Genomic DNA, 27,447 nt, shown 5'->3' with positions numbered 1-27,447 from the left:
TGACCTTGAGGTAACAATATCAGAAAGTGAATACAATAAGCTTACAGCCTCTCTGAAAGATTTGCTCTGTTCTGTATGTGATAATGCACATGAACAGTGTGCAAAATTCATTACTGCCCGAGCTGAGGTAAACAAGAATTTGTTGTTGTTTTTCTGTTTACTCATAACTTGTTTATTATTTTTTTATAATGACAACTTTAAGATTATTAAAATGTAGCACTGAAGTATTGAATATGAATTTGTAAATAGGAGAAAAGTGACAATTTTGTAAACTTTTCCAGGATGGTTTAATACTAAAATGTTCTGTAAGTGGGAAATATAATGTTTAATGTGAAATATATATGGTTGGAGTATAGCAAGCACTCTTTAGGCTAAAGCTTTACTTGCAGCAACCATATATACAATACTTATTAGTTTAAAACCTTACTTGAAACTCAGTAAATGTTGTAGTTAATATAATGTTGCATAATTTTTCCTTCCTCTTATTAATTATATTATTTTTTTGTGTGTTAAGTTACTTATTCAAAGCTGTGTGTTTAAATTGTCTTCAGATGAAATGTAGTTGTCATACAGGTTGTCTGAGACAAATATATTATGAAATAAAAATGAAACAAAAAATTGCTCTAAATCACATTTTTTTAAATCTTTTAGGAAAAGTTTCACTCAAAGTAAAAGAACCTCAGATTAATTATTCATTTTGCTAATGTACATCAGGAATATGCAGAGATGAAACTTTATATCCATTCAATAACTAAATAGTTTCCTTAATTAAAATACAACTTTTCAAACAATATGTACTTCTTTTCATACATTGGCTGTTCTTAATCTTCCACTGCGCTCTAATGCATTGAAAAGAAATATTTTTGCATGATGCACTAGGTTTTTATCCCATAAATTTGAACTGCTAAGTCAGCATGTGTAAAGCATGCAACAACCCTCCACCAATAGTAGCACAACACACTCCACTAGAGCAGCTGGCTTCCTCTGTGCTATGCGAGGTAAGCCTCGCTTTCTCAATTTGCTCAGAACCTACTTTGGTAAGGCCTCTTCTTTGGCCATTTACTTACTTACCTGGCTACTTTGTTGTTGAGACTGAGAAGAGACGTACTGCTTACAGTGGTTTGGCTCCCCCCATCTCCCCTTGAGGACTTCAGGATGGCTTTATTTTTGTATAACCCCATTTTTTCTAACTATTTTGCACAAACTCCACTTCTATGGCTTCTTATGTGTTTTGTTGGGTTTCATCACTCCTACAGTTGAGCTTGGGAGACTTCATCCCCCTAGTAATACCAGGTATGCAATGTTTCTTCCCTGCTCTTGCAATTGAGTGAGATTGTTATTTTCCTTCTTGTAATACTTGTTACAGGATTACTCCTTACACTTGAGTTGAGGCTTAGACACAGCCCTATAAGTCTGTATTAGGTTGTTGTACTTCCTGTCTCCATCAGTTGATTTGAGAGTTTGTGCAGTGGATGTTGTTTGTGCTTGCAGTAGGGCACTCTGTTTACTTACTAGAGTGGTTGATGTATATTTTAGTAATGGTCTGCTTGCCCTTGACACCATACACTGTATATATTGGTTTCAATAGTTTTATTTTTTTTTTATGTGAGGTACTTTTCCTTGTATAACTAAGGATGGAATCTGAAACCTCATATATACTGTTGGGGTTGAGTAAATATCTTAAGTTCTCTACCTTCATAATTTTGTGAACTGGCTGTTTGCTTTCCATGTGGGTTTCAATTACCATTTTTTTTCTTTATAATACTTGTGACCCTTCCTACTAGAGTCAGTTTGTTTCAAATCACATTTGTACAGTTGATTGAAGATAGAATGGGACTGGTGTTGATTATTTACACATGATACTTTATTTTCCAAGGTCATTATTTTACTGGCTCAAGACTGCAATGCTATCTATTTGATGATACTCTACTTCTTCAAGGGCAAAGAACATATCTGTTTCAGAAGTGGGGTGGACTCCCTCATGTGTGCTTCCATTTTATTACAGAACACAACTCTATGATTCTCTGTGGATTTTTTTCACAGGATGTCTCATTTTATTTTACACAGATCCCTCAACCTACTCAAGGTAGGGTTTCAGTTATTGTGTGTGAAGAGGTACGTATTGTTTAACAAAGTGTTTTCTTACATTGAAATTAGGTTTCTGATAGATTCTTACCTACTCTTTTTCCCCACTTTGAATGTTCTTCTATTTCTTGTGAGTCTAGTCTCAAAAGTGAGGTTCACATCAAGTAGATAGAGGGAGACAGCTGTTCTCGCTAAGTGTATTGTACTCCTGTTGGTGGAAAGTTGTCACATGTTTTATACACAATAAATGAGCAACTTAAACCTATGGATTGTAAAGGCTAGTGCATCAAGCCAGAAAACTTCTTTTCAATGCATTAAAGGGCAATGAAAGACTGTGAAAAGTTATTTTTTTGAGAAGATGTAGTCTTGAAGTCTGTTTCCAATATATAAAATGATATCTTTTAGTTAATTTAATTTGGCACATAAAAGTAAGATCAACAGTTGACAAGTTGCTATATTATAGATCCTTACTAAAACATAATAATGAGTTTGAAACTATTATTTTTCATCATCCTGAGAACCATTGATATTAAATGATGCAAAAGTATAATTTTAAAATTGTACCATACTTGTGGGACATTATATCAGAAATTAAGATTCACAGGATTAAAAGTAGGTTAAATATGTTATTTTATGATGTGATGTGGCATCAGTTATAGGTTTATTGTTGATAAAGTACCATCACTAATAAAGGTAGTCATCTAATTACTTAATGCCTGTAATCACCATGAATTGTATAAATTTTCACTTAAATCCAACTTTATACTGTTATTGATAACTCCTTGCTCATGTCATAATGTTTTGCAACATTTCATTCAAAATCTAATTCATTTTATTACCAAAATAAGTCAGTAAACTTAGCATGGAAACATAATTTATGATTCAGGTTTTTATATTATCTAAGATTTCTTAAGTTCAAAAGGAAAAGTTAAAACAGTTTTTAGTCTCTATTATTTGTGTCATATAACACATCTGCACTGTCCTCTCCCACATAATGTTATATTTTTTAACATCATTTTCAGTGTCCAAGCATCTAGAAACACAAATTATATATAATTACAAGCTCAAATTTTCAACTTCTTACTTTCTTGATTTTCTGAGATATCAATAAATTTGTCAATTCATCAAAGAATCCCTCTCCTCTTTGTTTGTATTTTTATACTCTTTGCTAATAGTTCTTTATAAGACTGATGAACATGTTTATAACCCATATAAAGAGCATTTTCTCTTTCCTAAAAATATGTAGGAGCTGTCATATATATTTTAGAATTAAAATAGTGAAAAGAAAAAGAAAAAAAGGTGAATCTAGCAGAATTATGGCTTACATTCTTGATGGTCAGAAGGATCACATACTTTGATTGTGGTGTTTATGACGTGTAATTAGCTCTTGCTGAGAATTGTCTCTTTTGATGGAAGATGTTAGTATAGGCAATGAAACTTTAAACTTAAAAGATGTTAAGAAGGTTAACAGTTGAAATAGTGAATATAATAAGAATTGATAATATTACATTCAAAACAGAAGAAAAAATTATTTATTTTGTGTTTTGTTTTAACTTTTCAATTCAGTGCACAATGACAATTTGATTATATATGTGTTATAAAATAAAAAAATAACAGATTATTAATTCCTCAATTCTTATGAAAATTCTTAGCATAAAAATTACTCATCATTTTGACTGACTCAATAAAGGCTTCAAAAATTCACAGACAAAGCTTTAGTAAAAATACTTGTTAAAACATCTGTTTATGTACAGTGGACTTATAGTGTTTGCTAAAAGTTTGCTAGATTTGGTGAAGATGCATTTATGTCATTCATCGTCATATTATGTGTCATTTCACACATCCAATGTATCTTGGTTGTTACAACTGATCTTGGATAAGCCTCCAATTTATTATGTTGAGTATTATGATTTATCCCAGATGAGCCCCTAATTTATTATGTTACCTGAAACTGAGTTAGATTATAATTTAAATTAAAAGTTAATTAAATGTAAAGATGTTTCAAATTTATGATGTTTTCCAACAATACTGATACACAGTCTGTACAATTGTTTTATTGCATCACAGGCCTTCAAATTGTGTGTTTGTTCTTGTGATTCTCATGTTCTTACCAATCAAATTACATAATTAGGCCTAGATGTAGGCTTTTTCAGTAGCCGAAATGTACATCTTTAATATAGGTGGGGGTTATGGTGCATACAATCGTCCCCCCCTACAGTTCAATCTGTTGAATTGTTTTATTGCATCACAGGCCTACAAATTGTGTGTTTGTTCTTGTGATTCTCGTGTTCTTACCAATCAAATTACATAATTAGGCCTAGATGTAGGCTTTTTCAGTAGCCGAAATGTACATCTTTAATATAGGCATGCTTCTAAGTTTTTCAATATAAGCAATAGTTCGTAAGTATCAGTCAGTAGGCCTAAGTATACATGCTAGGCTTGCAAGCACAATCACAGAATCTACCTACGTCTTCTACGTAGTGTAAGATTAAGTAATATTTTCATCACAACAGATTGAACAGAGCATGAAATTCGAAAATATTACTCCCAAACATAAACTCCTGTGATCTAGATCTGGCAGGCCATTTGTAGCTTGTAGCTGCATCAATCTTATGTGTATATTGTGTGGTTTTCCTATGCCATTTGTTCTTATGAATGTCCAGTCGGTTTTATTTTCAAACACTTTACTCTCCTTAGCTGCCGAAGCCGCTGACCATAGTGTACGTTTTGTGTACAGTTAACAACAGGTTCGGGCTGCTCGGATCCAGACGTGCCCTACATCACACCCCTCTGCTCCGCTCCCTTAAGTCTGAGTCTCGATTTTACAACAGGGTTCATTAGATCTGTGTTTGTGGCCCTCATTAATCCATGAAATTTCTGATTATCACCACCCTCTAATAAAGTGCTGGTGCTTTATGGTAAAAGAACAATATATTCTCTTATCATAGATAGTAAAAATATTGTATTTTCTTGTATAATTAGAACACAAAAGGAGCGATTTCAACAGCCTGAAGCCTCTACTTGAATTGTATTGCTAGTATAAGTGTTTTTATTTAATAGACGTGCTTATAGACATTATATCACAACGTGTTTGCCTTTTGATGAGCTTTAACAGGAATATAATATATTTATGATTGTTTAAGTATTTTTCAAGAAACATGCAATTACTTGTGTTATAACTAGCACACATTATTGTCCCAGTGATGCCCAGATGGTCAGTCAGCTCGGTAGTCACTGTGAGGTTCGCGCGTTTGACTTAATTACATTGTACAGTTCAGTTCCACTTCCATTCTGTTCTATCTTCATTCGTTGTACGTTAGAGTTTTCCAATAAAGACTGTATTTTAGCCTGTTGAGTCATCTGGGAAACAGATTCCAATTATGACAATCAAGCATCTGAAACTTTCCAATATTAGACAGTTCTGCAAGCCAGTTACTAGTACTACAAGTGACAATGCAGATGCAGATAATCCAACAACCTCAAGCAAAGGAATAGAAACTTGCCATACAGAGGAAATACCATGTTCATCAGAGGACGAGTCTGAAAATGCTTGTGCAACTATTGCACATCATGAACCACCAGATAGTTGTGAAACAAGTTTGTGCAGTAATGAAAAATCTGACACTCCACAGATACAGTGTGGAAAGCCATATCATCCAGATGCACAATTAATACCATGACAGAAAGCAAAATTGCAAAATATTAACTTCCAGGGCAAGTGGTTTGATGAATTCCCATGGCTGCACTTAGACAATCAGACTCAAAATGTCATATGCTTTCATTGTGCCAAAGCAGCAAATAGAGGCCTTTTTACAGAGAAATTGGAGAGGCCAGTGGAGTATACCTTCATATCCACCGGTTTTTGCAACTGGAAAAAGGCAAAACAGAAATTCAACGAACACCAATCCTCCTCTCAGCACAGATTTGCTCACTTGATGTAACTCCAGTGACTGTCCAGCTACATGATGGAAAAAAGAAGCAGCAGGAAGAATACAAAAGAAGTCAAGGTTTAGCATTATGTGGACATATTGATACGGAGGGGAACTTCCTGCAGTTAACGAAGCTCCTGGAAGAGAAAGATCCTGAGTTGACAGCCTACTTGTCAAAGAAAACCACATTCACATCATCCCAGGCTCAGAATGAAGTAATGGAGATGTTCAGCCATCAAATACTGAGGAACATAGCACACGAAGTGCAGCAAAATAAAATCTTTGCATTAATGGTTGATGGCACTCAAGATGTTACAGGTGCCGAACAGGAAGCAATATGTGTACGATATGTAGATGAGAACCTTGACGTCCATGAGACATTTCTTGGTTTGTACAGTGTTTCCAATACAACTGGTGAAACAATATCCTCGACTATACTTGATGTGCTGACTAGACTCAATTTACCACTGTCAGGATTAAGAGCACAAACTTATGATGGAGCCACTAACATGAGTGGTGCTTACAGTGGATGCCAGGCAAAAATAAAAGAGAAGCAACCATCAGCTTTGTTTTTTCACTGCGAAGTACACAAGGCTAATTTAATAATGCAACATGCAGTTGAAGCTTGTGAATGTGTTCGAGATTCTATCCAGTGGGCACATGACTTGCTGTCTTGCTTCAGAGGTCGGGCAAATACAAAACAATCTTTAAATATATTGTATCGTCAGACAGTCACAATGGTCCAGTTAAATACATCCACCCACTGTGTTCAACACGCTGGTTGTGCCGTCTATCTGTAATTGCATGTGCTAATGATCACTACAGTAACATTGTTGATTCTTTGTGTGAATTAGCACATGAAAAATCAGATGTACATTGAAAGCATGAGGTCTGCTGGACAGATTTGACAAAGGAAAGACAATTTTAGGATTGTTGATAGCTCAGCATCCATTAGCTGCATCAGAGGAACTAAACCGTGCATTCCAAGCAAAATCAGCGACAGTATCTGGCACGATAGAAGCATCTGCAATGACAGTTGAGCAATTGTGGGTATTGAGAACAGAGGAAAATTACAACAAGATATTTGATGAAGCTGAGAAAAAGGTAACTTCCATAGATCTGGTGCCTGTTGAACTACCACGCATTTGCAGACCCCCCTAAAAGGGTCACAAGTGATGGCTCAGCACACCATTCTGCAACAGCTAGAAATTACTACAGAAGCCAATATTTTGAAATTGTGGACACAGTTATAGAACATCTGACCACTAGATTCAATGCAGACAACAGTGACTTGAGGCAATATCTGGCATTTGAGAATATGATCACATCTGGCAAGATTGGCAACTCGCTTATAAACTTCTATCCAGAAATTTCTGCACAACAGCTTGAGTTTTAGTTGCCCATGTTCAAAGGATCAACAAAAGCAGTATCTCTGAAAGGTGCAAAGGATGCTTACTTTAAAATGCATGAAACAAGCCAGTAGATGTTTAGTGAAGTGTTTCTTCTCATGAAAATTTTGCTTGTATGTCCAGTATCCAGCTGCTAATGTGAACGCAGCTTTTCTGCATTAAGACAGATGAAGACGTGAAACAAGCCAGCAGATGTTAAGTGTCAACTATGTCAGTATCCAGCAGTGCCGCCTCAACCATGTGGCAGTTTGTCACACTCACAAAGATGAGGTCGACAAGATAAATATAGAAGAGCTTATGAAAGAATTCATAAACAAATCATCACAAAGGAGGTCTACATTTGGGAACATGTAGACTAGAGGACTAAATGAATCTTACTTCAGTGAAAAGTATGAATAATTATGTGCTACATTGTATTGATGTGTAATTTTCAAGAGTTTGCAAAGACATTTTAATTATTTTTATCAAACAACATGAACAGTTTTCCAGTAGATATAAACTTATCAAGGGTACTTATTAATTTTATTAATATTTGAAAACGTAATTCATGCAATGAAAGTTATTAGTAACCTTGTCAAGTATAATGGCCATCTTTTATACTGTACAGTGTGCAGGAATAAATTCATGTGACAGTTAATTTGTAACACATTTGTCTTTATTCTATTAACATCTTGAAAACTGTTCACAACACCTCACTTATACAAACCTACATGGAAACCTTGAAGTATCGTGGCAACAAGATTACTCTGTGACTGCATGTTTACAGCTTTCAGGTTCACATAATCAGAGATTACCAATTTGCAAATTGAACAGTCCACATAAGTGGTTGCAAAAATCATCCCCCCATCGGGTGTAACAAATCTACACCCCTACTGATACACACAGTTTTAATTTTTAAGACATGTAAGTTTTAATATACAAATAATAATACAATTTATAATAATGGTTATTACAAATAAATATTTGTATACAAAAGTTTTACAAACTTGTATGCAGTATCGAGTCTTCTTCCCAATCTGGAACTTCCTTTATCTCATTGAGGGCTCACAATTAGTGATTTAATTCAGAGTTGATATAGGTATGTTTAATTAACAGGGAGTTAGCTAGCTTTTTGCTGATTGCACACAGATTACAAGTCTAGTTTTTCACTGACGAAGGTGTGTTATGTTTTAAAAAAGTACTATTGTCCGATGTTAATCTACCAAAGTTAAATGGTTTGTAATGTTCCTGGTAAAATATCTGATGTTCCTGATTAATAAGCATTAATCACAGTTATAGCCTCCAAGGTTTATGGTATATCAACTGTAGCAAAACAGTAATAGTGAATTCTTTTGGTTTCATTTTATAAGCATTAGGTGAATTTTTAGAAATTTTGGCTGGCCCAATAATACTGACGATACAGTAGTGCTTTCATAAAGCATGTTGTTGATTCTTACACTCAAGAATTCTCTGCATATTTGGTGAATAGGCAGAAATTTCACAACATAAATTCAACTGAAACATCAGTATTAAAATAAATATATAATAGTAAATCTGTTGCAGATTGACCAGTTTTATACAGAAAGAGTTAACAGGTTTAAACGTATGCTGTCAGATCAGTGTTTTTGTGGTTAATCATATTATTTTTATATTGTTACATGTATATATTTAATTGTAAATTAATTTGGACCTTATAAGCACAATTTTTTTTGATCTACTACTAACATCAGGCTTCATTTGATTAGCTAGGTTGGGATTTTACTTGTATTTGAAGTAAAATAAGATTTGTATTTGTAAATATTCATATCTTACATTTGTGTATTTTGATATTTATATGTGCATAATCTTGTCAGAAGGCATCAAGAGTTGTACTGTCATAAATATTGTGCAGTATATGGTTTTATTATTAAGTCTATGTTCAAATCATTGTATAGAAAAATTTAGATTGTTTAAATAAAATTTCCAAATTTTCAACTAACTCATGCCAGCTTAAGTTACTGCAACTGTTATAACTTATATATTATGTATTCTTGATAGATTATGTATTACATATATTTGCTCCTGTTGTCATTTATTGATAGTTGATGTATTGCTTAATGTTACAACAGTTACACAATAATAATCTACCAATGTCTATAATGAAACAAAAAATGTGTGTAATTGTTCAAATTAAGTAACTGTTCAAAAATTTAAAAATCAGTGCCAGTTTTTTTTCCCCTGGCATCTTTACTCAATAACTGCCCATGTATGACACAAATGTATCTTCCACAATCTTCATTCTGCTTGGCATTGTACATGAATGTCTCTGCTCCATAGTGACTCTTTCTATAGCCAGTGGCAGAGGTGCCAGTGAATACCTCTCGAGTCTTGACTTGTAGTTTTCTTGAACAACTGTTTTATTATCTAATTTTATAACTTCTTGAAATTATCAGTGCAAGAACTGATATAATACACTAATACCCTTCTGTAGGCATTTAACTATCAAAAACCCAAAACAAAATCCAGAGAAATTTAATTCGTACACATAGACAGCAGTTTTTACAACTGTCAAACACTACAGTAACTAGCATCAATAACTTAAACATCATACACAAAACTAAAAGAAAAAAAAACACTTCTCCTTGGTTCAGTTGGCCTTTTCATACTTTACAGGGAAGACCAGAAGTGTCATGCTTTGTATCACCATTGTAATGTATAATAAGATGATGTCATATTACAGCAAGCTAAATTACTCAGTACATTACAATTGAAACAAAATTTTGTAAATTTTTACTCTGAGAAGAAAATACACAAAAGACATCAGTGATAATTCACCAGTTCAGAAATGGTTAGGTGATAGATAACAAAATATATGTATTTATTTTACTACATGTTCTCTTAATGAATGTTTGCTGATAGGCCTAAGTGTACAGTACATGCTAATATTACAGTTTAACATACATACTAACATCTTGCCTGCTACATAACATATGTTGTATCTCTCTTTGTTTTACCCACTAGTGGCTCTGAAATAAGTCTGAAGGTTTATATTACTAGCAAAGTAAAATAATAATACACTCAATGTTACTTACCTGCAAAATTCAAAAATCAATAATTATCATCTGTTGTAGCGTAACTTCAGTTTTGTACTTCTCAAACTGTTGTAAAAATGTAGAACAAGTTCCAAATGTTAAGCCACATGATCATAACATCAAATTTCCATCTGACCAAACAGCAGTAAAATTGTCTAAATTAAAAACAGCCTTCAACAATATTATTAAGCTTTTTCTAAGTAGTTATGAATATTAGTGTCACATATTATACACTTGTGTCAAATATAGACAGAGGACTCTAGATATTTCCACAATTGTAATACTGTTCAAGTATTACATCACTGAATAATGTATACTGACTTCATCAGAACAACTTGCATCAAACTTGTTTTTCATCATTAAATTTTGCTCAGAAAATAGATCATGTTTTTGATAAAAATAAAGGAAAGTTAAGTATTAATGAATGTTTTCAGAAAAAAAAGTAACAGATTTTGTATGCCTTACAAAACAGACCTGAAAGCTCCACATATCCTCTTTTTTATTATTACTTAGGACAGTGTTAATACTTCTGAAAATGATAGTTGAATATTGTCAGTGTGCAGAAGACAATCCAATGGTTTCTCCTGATCTTTTGACTGGATTGTTAGATTTATTAAAAGTAAGTTATTTACGCTTCTTTTTATTCAAAAGTATTATAATATGTTGATTTGATTTTGTGTTTTCCTAAATGTACCAAAGTGTAAATTAAGAGTATGATATTTTTTATTTAAATAACATTAAGTGATAGGCTTTTTAAGCAATTGAACTGTTGTATCAATTATGTATTGAATACTTTTTTAATAACTTGTTTTATTTTTACTTATTTATATAGTAGGTATTATTACACTTATATAGTAACACAGGTTTGAATTGGGGTTAAGATTTCTGAAAAACTGTAATAAATCCAACCTGTAGAGGTTGATATATCTTGTTTGTATTGTCTTTTAGTTCTGTAAGTCTTGCATTAAACTGCTTTGTTCCAAAATATCTATAGAAACTTTGAAACCAGACATGAAAAGCAATTTCTTTGCAACAATAAACATTATTCTGTTGGACGTACATTGTGATCTGCTAACCCAAAACACTCTGACAAGATCCTTGGGATGTATTTATTTAAGATCTTTGACTATCTAATAGCATTTACAGGAGCAGACACTTTGCCAATTGACCCCATACCCTAATTGCAGGATGCAGTCTACACTGTAAGAAACTCCTCTGCAATCCCTTAAAGTTGGCATAACAAATTAATAAGTACGTGTTCATTGCATTAATTGCAATAAAGTCGGTCATGTTGTGGTAGTGATACTTTCTGTCAGTCTTTCACAATCTTAACAAGCAGTTATTTTTCATACACTGATCTAAGTCTGATGGGAGTGTTGTGGTATGGCTGTCAAAATATGTACTGTGAATTTCCTGATATTGTCACACTGTGACAGCACTTTTAGATTTATCTTCCTTCATTGTTGTACTGTGGAGTTTCTAAGACTGTCAAATGATGTGTCATTGGGTTTCTAATACTGTCACACTGTGACAACACTATTAAATGGTTCTTCCCTCTATGTTGAACTGTGGAGTTTCTAAGACTGTTGAATAACACTTGACCAATATCTGTGACTGATTTGTGGATTGGCTTTGCATACTTTTACCACTATACCTTATCTCTCAAATCTGTGACCTTTTAGCATCCTATTCAAATTAATATATTCATATCTGGTGTGTGTGTCTATTTATACTACATTTATACTCTTGAAGATCATACCATTAATGATGTGTTTCCTAGATGTGGTAGTGGATTGTATCTCAAAATTCTGTAATGCTTAGAATAGCACTACAGTTTAAAACATGGACAAGCTGCAACCTCCTTCACTGGGAATGTCCTGAAGTCAACAACATCAGCAAATTAATGGAGAATGGTTTGAATACTGTTGAACATGGTTGGCAGTATAGTAAGAATAATAAAAACAACTCCATTTTACAATTTTATATCTGACACTTTGATGCTACAAATGAGAAGTATGCACAATAAGTATAAAGCTACACAGTGGACTAACTGTACTGTGTCCACTGTATGGAATTAAACCACAGATTTTTAGTCTACTACTGAGCCAGTGGGGTGATGATATACATATTGCAAAACGTTTCTCCAAAATATGGCTTGTAATGTAATATAAATATTCCAGCATTTTAAATACTTTCTTCCAGTGTAATGGGCTTGCTGTTATATCTTTATTTTAATAGCTATGTATGTTTCAGTTTGATGCATGTGACATATTGTTGGATGTGTATTGTGCAAGTTCTCTAACTTTGTAGAAGATCCTTAAGAGCAACAATGTCTGGTTTATGTATTTTTGAACATTGTTGAAAAATTCGAGAATCTCATACAATTAGTACATAAAACAGATGTGCTGAGAGACATTGTTGTTGGTTAGCTACAGTCAGTATGTTGAAAGCCTCGGAAGCTATGATTGTGATTAATGCTATTAATCAGAAAACTACAGAATTGGACCAGGAATGTTTATAGATTTCAAACATTACAAACCATTCAACATCAGTGAATTAACTTTGGACATTAGTATTTCTATAAGGATACCAAATATCTTCATTGTTAAACAGCCAGCTTGTAAGCAGCATGAGAACAGTTAAGCTAGCTAACTTGAGCAAGGTGTGAGAGTATTAACTCAGGATTAATTTACTTGTAGACCTGAATTTTTAATAAAAATATTAAGTTCTAAACTGGTTATAAGTCTTAGTATTGTCTGTAAGGTTGTAAAACTGTTGTACATAGATCATTATTTGTGATAAGCATTATTATAAATTATATTGTTGTTTGTATACTAAAATATATTTCTATTAAAAAAGTTGTATGTATCAATCATGTTGGCAAATATCATAAATTTGATACATATTGAAATTTAATTAACTGCTAAATTCGACTTAAAATTTCCAAGTTATTTGAAATTCATAATATATAACACACGTAAAATGATAAATTGGAAACTTGTCCAAAATAAATTATAATACGTAACACCAAATATTTATTGGTAAACTTGTTACAATGAAGAACAAAATTGTCTAAGGTTGCTTTCATATTGCAATTTTTTAATGAAGTCCATGGTTGTATTTTTTCGATAGATATTGCAGAGTTTGTTTGAACACATATAGATAATTATGAAATGTCTGTCCTTGCACTTTTGATAGATAATTTAAATTTCTAAGTTCTATAGTATTCACAGAAAAATAGTTCTTTTCATGATGAATATTTTTTAAACTATGTGTAAGTGAATTACCAAAGAAAAATTGTATTAATTAGCTTAAGCTTAGGATTGTAAAAGGACTTTACTATTTAATTGTTTGTTGTTGTTGTTTTAGAATTTTAATTCCCAGACTTGCCAGTTAGTGCTTGGAGCTGGAGCAATACAGTTAACAGGACTGAAAACAATAACAACTAGAAATTTAGGTGAATGAAGTTTAGTGCTTATTTTGTTTACTGTGAAAAGTTTCAGCAGTTTCTAGAGTATGTCATTAAAAATAATTAGAAAGTAACACCTAGGTTTAAGGTACCTTTTCAATATTTAATTCTTTACATAATATTAGAGGGTTCAAAAAGTAACTTATCTTTCATTTTGCATGTAGAGAATTTTGACGGCAGTGTGATTAAGACTTTTCCATTGAATGAATGAAGTAACATTAGAAATACTGTGAATCCACAGCAGATTATGAAAAAAAAGAACAAAAAACTGTTAGTAAAACATTCTTAGGGTGTATGTGAGAGGTAATGCTTTTGGATCAAAGTGGCCTGTTTAAACTTGTTCATTTTGAACCTTTTGGGAGAATTATTGAATATTTTCCATCTAGATATTTTAAATGTTATGCATATATATGTTCTGCTCCACAAGGTACCACACAAGAACATGTTTTATCATTTTGCTCAAATTTAAAACAGATAATCTAAATATAGCTGAATTTTGTCACACATCACAAATTAAGCAAATCTGTGAGAAAAGATAACATTTGTTGCAGAAAGTGTGAAAAGTTTTTAAGTGAAACCGTGTTGATGCCTGGTCGTGCATTTTGTGTGAATGCATTCATTAGCATCAGGAATTTAATAGTAATATAGCAACAGTTAAACAATGGAAACAGGGTTTCAGTTCAAAATAACTTCAAGTTTTCTTGAAGAAGGGGCTGAAAAGCATCAGAAAAGGTTATTTTTATTTATTCATTCTCTATTTCTTCTTAATTTTCTGAGTATGCTGAGAAAGTACTTTTTACCAGAGTTAACACATTGTTATTCATTAAATGAAACACCCAAGACAAAACAAAATAGCTCTAATAGAAAGGTTTACATTAAATTAAAGTAATTATTTTGAAAATATCTAATTCCATACATATTGTATAATTACCTATTCAGGTAACACATTTACGCAGTTCATTTTAGGCTGTGTTTGCCTTTGAAGAAAATAATAAAGGGTTCACATGTTAAGTATATAAAAATAGACATGTTTTAATTTTAAAATATTTAATTTAGAGTGAAAGTAAGGTAAGTGAAGTGAGATGAAAGTAAAAGAGTGATTTATGGTATGGTAACTCTTTTCAAACAAAATTTAAGTAGGTGAAACAGAATAATTTGTCTATATAGGGTCAGTTAGATTCTGATTCTTTTTCATTTCTTAAAGTTTTTCCTTTCATGTCACCTTTCTTGCTTTGTTAATTTTTGTGTATAATAGTGAGTAAACTCAAATCAGTTGTTAATGATAAGATGAAGTAAACAACCTTATCTATGTCTTATTGCTGCTTGTATAAACAAATCACAAACAAAACCTTTTCTGCCACTTTATTACTAAAAATTGTATCCAAAGTCTGAATTAAAATAAATGATCTATAGTAATGAAAGAGCATCTTTGTGTGTGTGACCACCATTACTCCAAGAACAAAGAACACAGAAATCTAAACTTTTGCTCCCGTACTAAATAGACACTAAGGGGTGCACCTGGGTATTATTACTTATCCACACCTGTGCATGAATGCATCTTTTTGTGAGGCAACCCAGCAAAAAACCATGTGGCAAACAATAAGTTACCACCATAACACCAAGAAAAAAGAATCTAGAAATCTGAAATTTTGCACCAATAGTAAGTAGACCCTGAGGTTATGCATCTGGGTATTATTACTTATCTGTGTGCATGCATAAATATGCACTTCGTTTTACACACAAAATCACATAGGAAAGAAATGTCATCACCATAGCTCTAAGAGGAGAAAACCTGAAATTTTGCACTTGTAGCATGTGAATCCTTAGGGTTTGCACATGTGTATTATTTATTACTTATGTGTTTGCATGCACATCTTTTTGTGTAAAAAATACACAGAAAGTTTCTTGCACTTGCTCATCTTTTTAATGAGGCAAACTAGCGAGAAACTATGTAGAAAAAGGTGTTTTCTTGTATATAACAACTTCTAATTTATAGAAAAGCCAGTGCATTTTGGTAACAGTACATTCCAACAATAAGTTTTATATCATGTTGCTTAGCAATTAAATGTATAAACTACAAAATTGGAAAAATATTTGTTGTCTTGTACAGATGCTCAATTAATTAAAATATCTTATTATTATTTACATTAAAAATTGGAGGACAAGTCAGAGGGAAGGTTATCTCTATATCTTCCTGTAAAGAAGCAACAAAACATATAGATTATACTTTTATGCTAAAATGGGGTCAGAATGCACACACTGACATGGTAATCTAGAATAAATCAACCTAATAAACATAGCAAAGCCAGGTGCTTTTGTTAATTATTAAATATTTTATTCTGTTATTATAACTAAAATGTGCTGAGGGAATATAAAGTTATATGTAGAATTGAAACAGTTTGGGAATAATTTTTCTGTGTTGAGATAAACCAGTCTATTCAGTATTCCTCTATCTGCATGACTGGTTTGAATGTTTTCAACTGTAATGTGTGTGTGTGTGTACGTGTTTTAAGAATTATAATAAGAACTTAGTGCATATTTTAAACATGTAGGTTCAACGACTGCTAATATTTAGAGGTTAGGAAAATGTTTATTTCAGAAAAATAAAACGTTTGCTGGTTTTTTTATAATATTTAATTTTTACTATGAATGTGCAGGTGGTTGTAATAGTTTCACATGGTGTTATATAAATAATGTTTTTTCACATGGTTTTTAAAGTATTGTTCATACTTTTCCAGCCTTAGCTTCTAGGTGCCTACAACTTGTGGCCTATTTTATACCCATGGTAAAGAATCATTTCACACATCTTCTGCTCACCAAGCAACAATTCATGAGCAAACACTTTGACCAGATCCTTAAAGTAAGTTCTTTAACAGAAAAACTTCATTTTCAGTGAAGGTTGACAGAATATGTAATAAAGGATGGGTTACAAGTGGCATGAATTAACTTTAAATCAAGTTACTTTGGAGCTAATGAGCTTTAGAAGTTGAATTTCAAAGTAGTTTTCAGATACAATAATCCTGATTTTGTTTAAAACTCAAGAACGTATTCTAACACTTTATAGGTTACAATTTGCATGTTACTTAAGTAAATAGTCTTATAATAGAGTTCTTTAACAATTTATATTAAATGATCTGTTTTACAGTCATGACAGAAGAAAGGCATCAACCAAGCATTTTGAAGGAGTCTTTATAAGTTAACTTTATCAAGCTTTTTTAATTACTTCAGTTTTCTTTGTCAGTGCATTTGTTGAGTTACTTGTATAGTAGGTTCCATATCTTAAATTTATTTTAATGTGACAAAAGATTAGAAAAGAGATGAAGTTCTGTTATTTTTTTACCTAAAGTGGTCATATTGGTCATGGCTTGGAATATCTAAGATTCTTATTGCTGAACATTTGATATTTTCAGCCATGGTAGTTGGTCTTGTTATTTTGTTAAGGGTACCTGCTGGCTGGTTACCTTCCCTCTGACCAGTATTTTATAAATGTAGGTTGTCTATACTTGAACTTTGAGTCTTTGACTTTGCCATTTAGTCCATTTTAGTATAAGGTGCTGTTTGGGTTGAAAATACCAAATTCTATTTCAGTGAAATATTTGAAAACTAAGAACTATTTGAAGCATATATAAAATAGTCAGCTTTCTCTTTTGAAAGTTATATTTGAGAAATATGTGTTGCTTTACACATGAAATTAAAAATTTGTTTTTATTGAACAAAACCTAATACCGTGTTTCTCCGAAAATAAGACAGGGCTTATATTAATTTTCACTCCAAAATATGACACTAGGGCTTATTTTCGAGGGATGTCTTATTTTGATATATTAAAAAAATGAAGTTACAAAGTAAAAATTTTAAGACCTCTAAATAAATAGAAATTACGAAAAACTTTCAGAAACTCAATTTGATCAATACCTAAACAAACTAATTAACTAACTATTAAACTAATTAATAAATTAATTTTTTTTTATTTCTTTCCTCTTCCTGCCACTCTTAACTAGGGCTTATTTTAAGGGTAGGGCTTATATTAAAACTATCCCCAAAAATCACACTAGGTCTTATTTTATGGGTAGGTCTTATTATCGGAGAAACACGGTATTGAGAAGTAAGCAATCACTTTCAATTACAATTTTTTGAGTTTCAAAATGTTTTAAAATCATACATAAAAAAACTTCTATATAAATAAGAAGTACGTATATTGTTATATAATAGCTTGTATGGATTGTGTACATCATTAAAAAACTGATGAAACTTTGTAGAATGGACGTCAACTGCCTGTTGTGGAGACACAAGTGTAGAGGAAGACAAAAGGCGGAAGACTCTCAAAACATCGTCTTTGACACTTTTGTCTCCATAACAAGCAGTTGTCATCCATTCTACAAAGTTTCATCATAAATACTGTGCCTAAACAATCTATCAAAGAATTAAAACAAAACTGTTCTCATAATGTGTGTTTGTGTGTTTTTCTTATAGCAAAGCCACATCGGGCTATCTGCTGAGCCCACTGAGGGGAATCGAACCCCTGATTTTAGCGTTGTAAATCCGTATACATACCATTGTAGTAGTGGGGGGCTGTTCTCATAAGAGTGGAGCTATGAACAATTTTGATTAGCTTTTGCAAATTTGTGACATGGACTGCAACACTGAATTTTCAGTTACATATGTGGAACTTCCACTTAATGTCACCACTGAGTTTAAAACATGGGCATTCATGGTGTGCATCCAATGAAAGAAACTTGCAAGGAAATGATGAAGATTGTTTTATCATACCTGTATAATATGGTTATGAATTCAGAGAAACAATCTCTGTTTACTTGCATTGTATGAGCAAATATGTTCTAGAAGATACAAGGAAAAATCTGTGTATGATTATGTAAAATTCGTGTGATATGACTATTGTTAATAAATTTATATCTTTTAATACTATTTCAACTTATAGTCTTAAAGTGATACTAAAAGATATGTAATTCATCGAGTCTTTAATCTTGAAATACTAGAAAAATATATTTCTGGAAATAGAGTCCTTGTTTTGATTGTGTATTAAAATTATATTGAGGTATAGCACAAGTATTGTGATGACAGTGACAACTAAAACTTCACAAGGACAACATAAAATTGCTCATTTTTCCATGTTTTGTTCCACATAAGCACACACTTCTATAAAATAAATGTAAAATTAATTAAAAACTAAATAACCAGTGATGAATTAGGGCATACATTTTTGTAGAATTTGACTTCTTATGAAAGCATACTTATGAGTAGTGAATACAAACTTACACAGTGTGTGAATGTTAATTAACGTTGTATCTTTCATCCCCTTAGAGACCTCTTTTGATGGATTGTTTTCATATAATTACAGTGTGAATTAACAGTTTATATCCACAAAATTTAAGGAAATTTTATATAAAGATAACAGATCATCACTTAGCTCAGTATGTATACAGTATTAGGGGAACATAGCAAATAAAGAATTCCTACACTTTAATACATGCATGCTGTGTTTAGTGTAAAGTAGAGAAGTATGTTATGTAAAAGATGCTTACAATGGGTCTGATGTGTAGAATGTTTAGTGTACGACAGAAGAGTGTATATAAAAGATGCCTAGAATGGAACCTCTACATGCTGTGTTTAGCATAAAGTAGAGGAGTGTGTTGTGTAAAATATACTTACAATTGGTCTAATATATGGAATGTTAGTGTATGACAGAAGAGTGTGTATATAAAAGATGCCTACAATGGAACATCAATATGCTGTGTTTAGTGTAAAGTAGAAGTATGTTATGTAAAGATTCTTACAATGGGTCTGATGTGTGGAATGTTTAGTGTACGACAGAAGAGTGTATATAAAAGATGCCTAGAATGGAACCTCTACATGCTGTGTTTAGCATAAAGTAGAGAGTGTTGTGTAAAATATACTTACAATTGGTCTAATATATGGAATGTTAGGGTACGACAGAAGAGTGTATATAAAAGATGCCTAGAATGGAACCTCTACATGCTGTGTTTAGCATAAAGTAGAGGAGTGTGTTGTGTAAAATATACTTACAATTGGTCTAATATATGGAATGTTAGTGTATGACAGAAGAGTGTGTATATAAAAGATGCCTACAATGGAACATCAATATGCTGTGTTTAGTGTAAAGTAGAGAAGTATGTTATGTAAAAGATACTTACAATGGGTCTGATGTGTGGAATGTTTAGTGTACGACAGAAGAGTGTATATAAAAGATGCCTAGAATGGAACCTCTACATGCTGTGTTTAGTGTAGAGAAGAGAAATGTGTAATGTGAAAGATGCTTAAAATAGGTTTTAAGGTATGGAATATTTGGTGTACTACAGAAGAGTGTGTATATAAAAGATGCCTACAATGGAACCTCTACATGCTGTGTTTATTGTAATATAGAGGAATTTGCATATAATAAATTATTACAATGCATCGTATGAATATTGTGTTAATTTTAAGGTAGACGAGCATTCATATAAAAGATGCTTACAAAGTAACTTATCTGCTGTGATTTCATAATCATGTTATATGGGAATGTTCCATGCAATCACTAATTTATGATATACATTTTTTTCTTTTAAGCAGAGATAATAGCTGCTCTTGAAAGAAGAGAATGATTGTCTACTTGAGTGTGACATGGCTCGCTTGTGTGTAATATAACGTCTTACATTATCATTATGGGTTTCAAAATAAGTATAGTATATAACTTGGAAATTTTGATGTGTTACTTGTAAATATGAAAACAAAATCTATAATATACTGGATTACCTGTACTAGGTCTGTTTCTATATTATCATTTGTTTATTAATTTGTTAATTCAAGTATGAAAAAACTAAGTAATTTTTGTTTAATTCCCCAGATTTTGTTTTTGAGGATTTTAACTGTAACAAACTCTAGATAACATTTAATTTGGAATTTGATACTATTTTTTTGCTTCTATTATTCAAACCTTGTTATCTCAACTAATATGTGCTTTTAACAGTGGGAAGTTAAAGCACCTGTTCCTTCACCTTGTTTTCGAGTAATTTCAAAACAACTCAATAAACTTCACGAAGCAGTTGCAGACCTTTTACCTCCTGACCAGTTACAAGATATTTTCTATGAAGCTAACTTGAAGTTTAGAGTTGCTCTGCAGGGTCATCTCAACAGGTTACAGATAAGGATAAAGATTATTCAGAAAATAATGATGGAGGGCCACAACAAGGGTAGGTGACATTGAAAGTAATTTGGATACGGTTTGTATAATAAGAGTAATTGTCACCAGTGTGGGTTAATATTACAGACTTAGTAGGATACAGAGATTATAAAAGTGACACTACATAGAGCAGTAAAAAACACATTTTCAAAGTTTAGTAACCTTATGCTCAAACAGCATAAAGTTAAATAATGGTATGAAGTATGTAAGAAACAATGACTTTGAAAATAGATATCATTGCCTGTTCTATTACCTAAAGCTATTTATTTTAATGTTATCAATATTTTGACCTTTATTACTTTTTCCTGAACCTTTACCTTATTTTATGACTAATGCACATTAACAGAGGGTTAAATAAACACTTTGTTTGGATGATTTGAATATATTATTGTAACTTTGCTTAAAAAATGTTTCAGAAAGTCTTTCTGAAGAGAAATATTCATACAGCAAGAGTATTATATGATTCAGTACAGATGAACATGGTATACATAGTGTTTTAAAGAAAAGAACCTTCAGTAAACTTCATGTAAATGGAAAAGCTCACACATTAGAACATTTTGGACAACTCTGAGCTCCAGAAACCACATTCCAAACAAATCCAGAGCAACATCTTCATTTTCCAAGTCAGACTATATTTACAAAATAGACTTCCAACCTAAAAATTAATTTTGATGAAGGCAGGATATTTCCTGATGTTTTTACCAAGATAATAAGAAAGAATTTTAAATTATGAAAATTCACAAGTCAAAAATCCACCAACTTCAAAATCAGCAATTGTTTACATCAGAAAGATATTCAAAGAAACTAGATTCACATTCAACCATATACATCTGATGTAACTTCAATGGTCTTGTGTATCACGGAAGCCAATTTCAACTTATAGTAAAGAGATGAGAAAATTTGTAAGGATTTTTTGTCTCACCTTTTTTTGGCAGCAACTTGTTACAACAAAAATTACAGAGTGTGACAGTTATGACCATCAAACTAAGTGTGGTTGGCAATGAGTAAAACAGATCCAAGGGCAGCCTTGGATAGTGAATTATCATGCTGAATATTTCTTTTGCACTGTTTATCCTGAAGATATCTTTATAGGTTTTTTAATCTTAAAATTTTCAAGGTGTGGGAAGAATAAGCATTTTCACATTCACTGTTTTGTTTAGGTTTATACTTGAGAACTGTAACTTGCTAAATTACTTACTCTACTTTTGCATGTTTTTAAAATATAATATTTGTTGTTGTTTATTTTCTATACCAGTGTTGAGTTACTTTCCAGTTATTTTCTATATAAGTTAACTAAAATGTTTATCTACTATTACCTTGAAGTGTGTGGTCAAAGTTTATTTGTACCAGGCTTGTTATTTTGTTGTGTTTTTAACTTTGGCCACAGTGATATCTTCCACAGAAGTTCTTTGATCTTCTCTCTAAGTGATATTATTTATATCTACTGTTGGTTTCTTAGTATTGCCCTCTCGACTCTAAACTTATGAGTGCATTATAAATTTTTGTATTCTATCTCTCTCTCTATGTGATTCTTTTTGTAGTGTTTAAATTGTTATCCAAAGTTTTGTTTTAAACTAACGTGCATACTGGGTAGAAAATAAAGTATTAGTGAAAGTTGTGCTAAATAGTAGTAAATGGGAAATGGTGAACTGTATTGCAACCTGGAACATTTGTAAAGTTACAGCTGATTACTTTATGTATACTTCTGTGAGGAGTATAACTTTCGAATAGTACTTTCTTTATACAGTAATGAAATAAAAATTGCCAATAGGTTTCAAACATGGTTCATACAGAATGTGTACTTTATTTTAATATATACAAGTAGAAGTTTTGTAAAATATTATTATGTTTCAAAGGTTTTGTAAACTAATTATAAACTATATAGCACTGTAGAAGTAGTGTTCTCTAAATAATATCTGTTTCTGTTTGTGCTCCTACATGTTGAACAAAACCCAAGCAGAAAAGTTAAATAATAACAAGTACACTTCTGCTGTAAATATCTAAAAAAAATGTTATGAACAAAATCTGCAACTTGAATTATTTATTTTTCTGTGTAAACATTTTACATGCTCAGTAGCAAATTATGTATATTACTTGCTTATAAATGTTTAATTTCTATTATAATCATATAAGAAAAAAATCTTAAGTAAACAGAAGTTGATCCAAGATTACACATTGTGTATTTTATGATTCAGTGTTTTCTGTATGGTTGTATTGATAAATATTATTTTCAAACTTTACTACAACAATAATTGTGTGTAAACTGATGCAAACTACCTGTTTTTGTTTCTTTCATTACAGGATAGTCACTCAGGAGTTGACATTTTATGTGGAAAGCTTGAAAAACTTGGATGTACTACGAGATGTCAATAATAGCATAGAAGATCTTTGGGCATCTACGTGATAAATTTTATTTTAGTTATGATTATGAAACTAAAAGTCATTTTTTTATATAACCAAGAATATATTGATATGTGTACAAATGTAAAAATATAAAATCAAGAAACTTAGATTTTTTGTAGTGTCATGTGAGAAGGTGCCATGTAAATTAAATCACAGGTTCAAAATGGATTTCTGAAATGTATTAATTCAGTGCAGACATCACTCAATGATTTTAAACAATTTTATAGGGATAACTTTATATACATGTATTTCACTTTCAAGTTGTCTTCTGGTTAGAAATTTTAGGAATGTCTTTTTTTTTCTGCTGTACCAAGACTGGTAACTCAAGTTTTTTGTTTTAGTAAAGTCATAAAGCATTTAGTGAAAGAAAGTTTGTAATGTTTTATATGATTGATGGTGTACTCTTCAGTAAAACTTTGCCTGTGTTTATTTTTTTATTGAACTTGGTTTATTTATGGTTTTCAAAATAAAAAACATTAATGCAAAACAATGAAGACACTTCTTTGTTGCAATGCTACACATATTAGTGTAAACCTTGAATCCCTTGTGTCTGTTCCAGAGGAAAAACGTTATAGAAAGTAATCTGGACAGGCCTTTCTCATTTCATAATATTTGTAAAATGTTGTGAAAATACCAGAGATGTCATGAAATTATTCTAACTTTGCCTAGTTTTATGCATAAACACACTGTCTATTAGTTAAGGTAATGGTTCACCATCTAATAATGGGACTATGGATATATATATATATTGAGTGCATCGATATGAAACAATATTTCATAAGAGATGTAAGAATAGTTTACAAAACATAAATATTACAAGCATTTTGTTTGATAATTTTAATTAAATCATTTAAATTGTGAAAGTAAAATGTTGAGGTATCAAGTCTTTTTACAATGAGACAGAAATAGGATCGTCTAACATATAAAGGAATCAAGGTGAAGACACAGACACTGGTTAATAGATTAGAGTCCTCATTATTACTCAAGACTAATGTCAAAATTGATAGGCAAATTGAAGATATTAGTGAGTTTCAAATTATATTATTATAGCTCTATATCATACTCAAACTGGAAGAAAGTAATGTATGAAAGTACTTTCTAAAGTGTTTGTAATATGAGAACATTCTTAACTAATATGTTCAATAAATTTAGTAACAAATGTATTTAGAATATAGAGTTTTACCTTGTATAAAACACTTAGTCATTAGTATATGTTGATTTATCTTCTTTCTTTGTTATATGTACTTTTCATATATCATAAACTGTAAATGCTAATGGAGTTTTAAGATTAACAGATTTAAAAAATGAATAATAACCTTGATAAGCTAATATTCTATTTGATAAAATCAATATCCAATAAGTTTTTCATTGCTAGGATAACTTTAATTGAAGCAAACATGAAAGTATATATAATTATTGTAGTTGACTAAAAATAGAATACTCATAATATTAGAGTGCTACGAAAAATAGTAATAATGCTCTAAACCTTTAATAACATCAAAAGGGTAAAGCAGCCAAAGTTTCAAAACTTTATGAAATAATTTAATATTGCTTCTAATATGTGTGACGTGGCATAGGGATTTGTTAAAATTCCACAGTTGTTGCTGAGAAAGAGAAAAAATGGTATTTGGAAAAACTTTGAAGTGATGTAGTACTATTGTTTATGTAAGATTGTCATGGATTGTTTAAGTATCAGTAAAAAGAAATATTGTTTTCTTCCATTATTTTGTTTTTAAATATTGTTAATGGTGGGTTGGAAACATAGTATTTATTTTGTTAGCTTTGTTTTGTTCATGTATATAATTTCACAAAATCTCATTTACTCCATGAAGGGTCAATCATAACAACAGTAAGTCAGAATGAAAATTATTGCCTGTATATTTCATCTAATACAGTGTGTAACATGTGAATAGTCAGAAGACTTAATAAAAAAGATGATTTGTATTCCTGGAATTGTAATTTCTAGTACTCTCTCCTTTTTTTAAGAAAATAATTAATTTATATTATAACTTTATTTTTTACATCTTTAGTCAAAATATCAAACATTTTACTAAAATATTGTAAGCTTTAAAACAACTACACTTTCCTGTGACACATGACTTTAAAATCTTCAAGCTGTACAGGAATATTAGCATGCATACACATGTACATTGTTTCCATCAGGAAGATTTAAAATTATTATGATGATTCAAAAGAGAAAGTCACTTAAAATGCTGTTCATGCCGGTATGTCTTCAGACTTGCATCTCTGGAAACTGAATTTCATTACCATTGGTAGGCAGAGTATAAATCTTACACTACTAGACTTGTTATTTTTGGGGGTGCCCCAACCATTGTGTGTTTATCACACAACTAAATGATGAGGTAAGTTTGAGCTGTTGACAGCAACAGTCTCTGCAGCTGTCTCTGCTACAAAACATAAGCTGCAATGAGAGAGAGTGGCCAAGTCAAGTACTTAATTGGCATGGGAGTGTCGGGTTCATTTCAGACTTCTTCCACCCAAGTGAGTGACATGATATCAACAATATACATTTCAAATAACTCTAAGGGTAGGATTTAAAATCATGTTGGGATGTGACTTTTCCATACCCCATATTATAACAAAACAAATAATTGAAATATGTAAATATGTGGTTATTTTTATTATTTTTTGTAATACCTTTTGTTTTTCAGAGGTAAGGCTTCAAACATTTGTTAAAACCCTTCTGTTTTTTTATTATATTGTGTACTTTGCTTATATTTTGTATAATGTTTTATCAGCACTGGAAATTTCCTTAAAAAGAACCCAGTTGTCAGGATTTTGTAAAGTTTATTGTAATGTAATTTAGAGCATGAAAAATGCTCCTGGTGGCTCATCAGTAAATCTGAGTTTGTTTTTCATGGTGATAGCTGGCATTGTGTGCTCAGTAACACTAAAAAAAAAGAACTTAATGTAATTCTTTAAACTTGCATTAATAATAATAATTCACAATTACTGTTACTGAACATGGTTGCTCATTCATCCATGGGGGACATAACAAAGAGATGATCAATCTCTTCAACAATCAGTGATAGGATATTGAATATCTGCCTTCCCTGTACTCTGTCACTACTAAATTAGGGTCAGCTAGTGCATATAGTCCTCGTGTAAAGTTGCATAACATTTCAAACAAACTAACTTGTTTGTGTAATGCGTACGTTTCTATTCTAAGTGTTGTAACTAGAAAACTCGACAATCTAGAAATCACCACGATTTTGTTTTAAATAATAGAGATAATGAAGTGTTTTAAAGTTTTAAGTAATATTTTAATGTTGTATGATAGGAATATTGTAAGATGTAAACTGAAAAAAACAGCTGTTATGAATACAGAAACATTGTAAGGTATATGTAGGTTACTTTTGTATTGTCACGCTGTTAACTGTAAATAACGTTTACATTTGACCGTAGGAACAGGATTACTGAGAACTTCAAACTAATGATAATTTCTGATCACAGTGAGCTGCATACAGAAAATTAACTTAGCCATAAGTATAACTAATTAAATGTTTTCTTATGTTTTTGTCCTCCTGGCGGGCTTTCACTTAGCTTACAACAACAACAAAGAACAAACAAACCGGTGTTTGATTCATCACCGTGTGCATAACAGCAAACAAAACAAACAGCTAGACCAATATGTCTTTGGACTAAAATAAACAAGTTTACATTTCTATCTTTAAAGATTAAAATTCATCGGTTTATCATTTGTGTATCTTTGTTGTTAACGATATTTTGAATCAGGGGTTGTAATTAACATTTACTTTTTGATGCATATTTCTGATATTTGTGGTATTATATATATTCACTTGGTTGTACAACATCACGAACTTAGTGTGATAGTTATGTTCATTCTGTGGCTGGTAAGACGGGATAAACTTGTTCTAATTGCAAG

The 27,447-nt window shown here is 31.5% G+C and overlaps 1 protein-coding gene and 1 long non-coding RNA gene across 4 annotated transcripts in view; both read left to right on the top strand.

Annotated features, from left to right (window-relative positions):
* Positions 1-25,484, top strand: LOC143253963 (vacuolar protein sorting-associated protein 54-like). Of its 3 annotated transcripts, none has more exons than XM_076508638.1 (6): positions 1-127; positions 10,987-11,092; positions 13,843-13,930; positions 16,681-16,802; positions 20,925-21,147; positions 23,439-25,484. In XM_076508638.1, the coding sequence occupies exons 1-6, from the start codon at positions 84-86 to the stop codon at positions 23,441-23,443; spliced, it is 588 nt and encodes a 195-aa protein (XP_076364753.1). In that variant the 5' UTR covers positions 1-83; the 3' UTR covers positions 23,444-25,484. The 3 variants fall into 3 exon arrangements, with proteins under 3 accessions (XP_076364753.1, XP_076364755.1, XP_076364754.1); XM_076508640.1 differs by lacking the exon at positions 10,987-11,092 and adding an exon at positions 1,877-2,086 and having other exon boundaries at positions 13-127; XM_076508639.1 differs by lacking the exons at positions 1-127; positions 10,987-11,092 and adding an exon at positions 932-2,086.
* The window catches only part of LOC143253965 (uncharacterized), an 80,219-nt gene that overhangs the window by 3,590 nt on the left and 49,182 nt on the right, over positions 1-27,447 (top strand). The gene's annotated exons all lie outside the window — the stretch shown is intronic.

The sequence above is a fragment of the Tachypleus tridentatus genome, chromosome 6, assembly GCF_004210375.1.
Source record: "Tachypleus tridentatus isolate NWPU-2018 chromosome 6, ASM421037v1, whole genome shotgun sequence".
Lineage (NCBI taxonomy): Eukaryota > Metazoa > Arthropoda > Merostomata > Xiphosura > Limulidae > Tachypleus > Tachypleus tridentatus.
The sequence above is the reverse complement of the archived record's forward strand: the minus strand, read 5'-3'. Positions and strand labels throughout refer to the sequence as shown.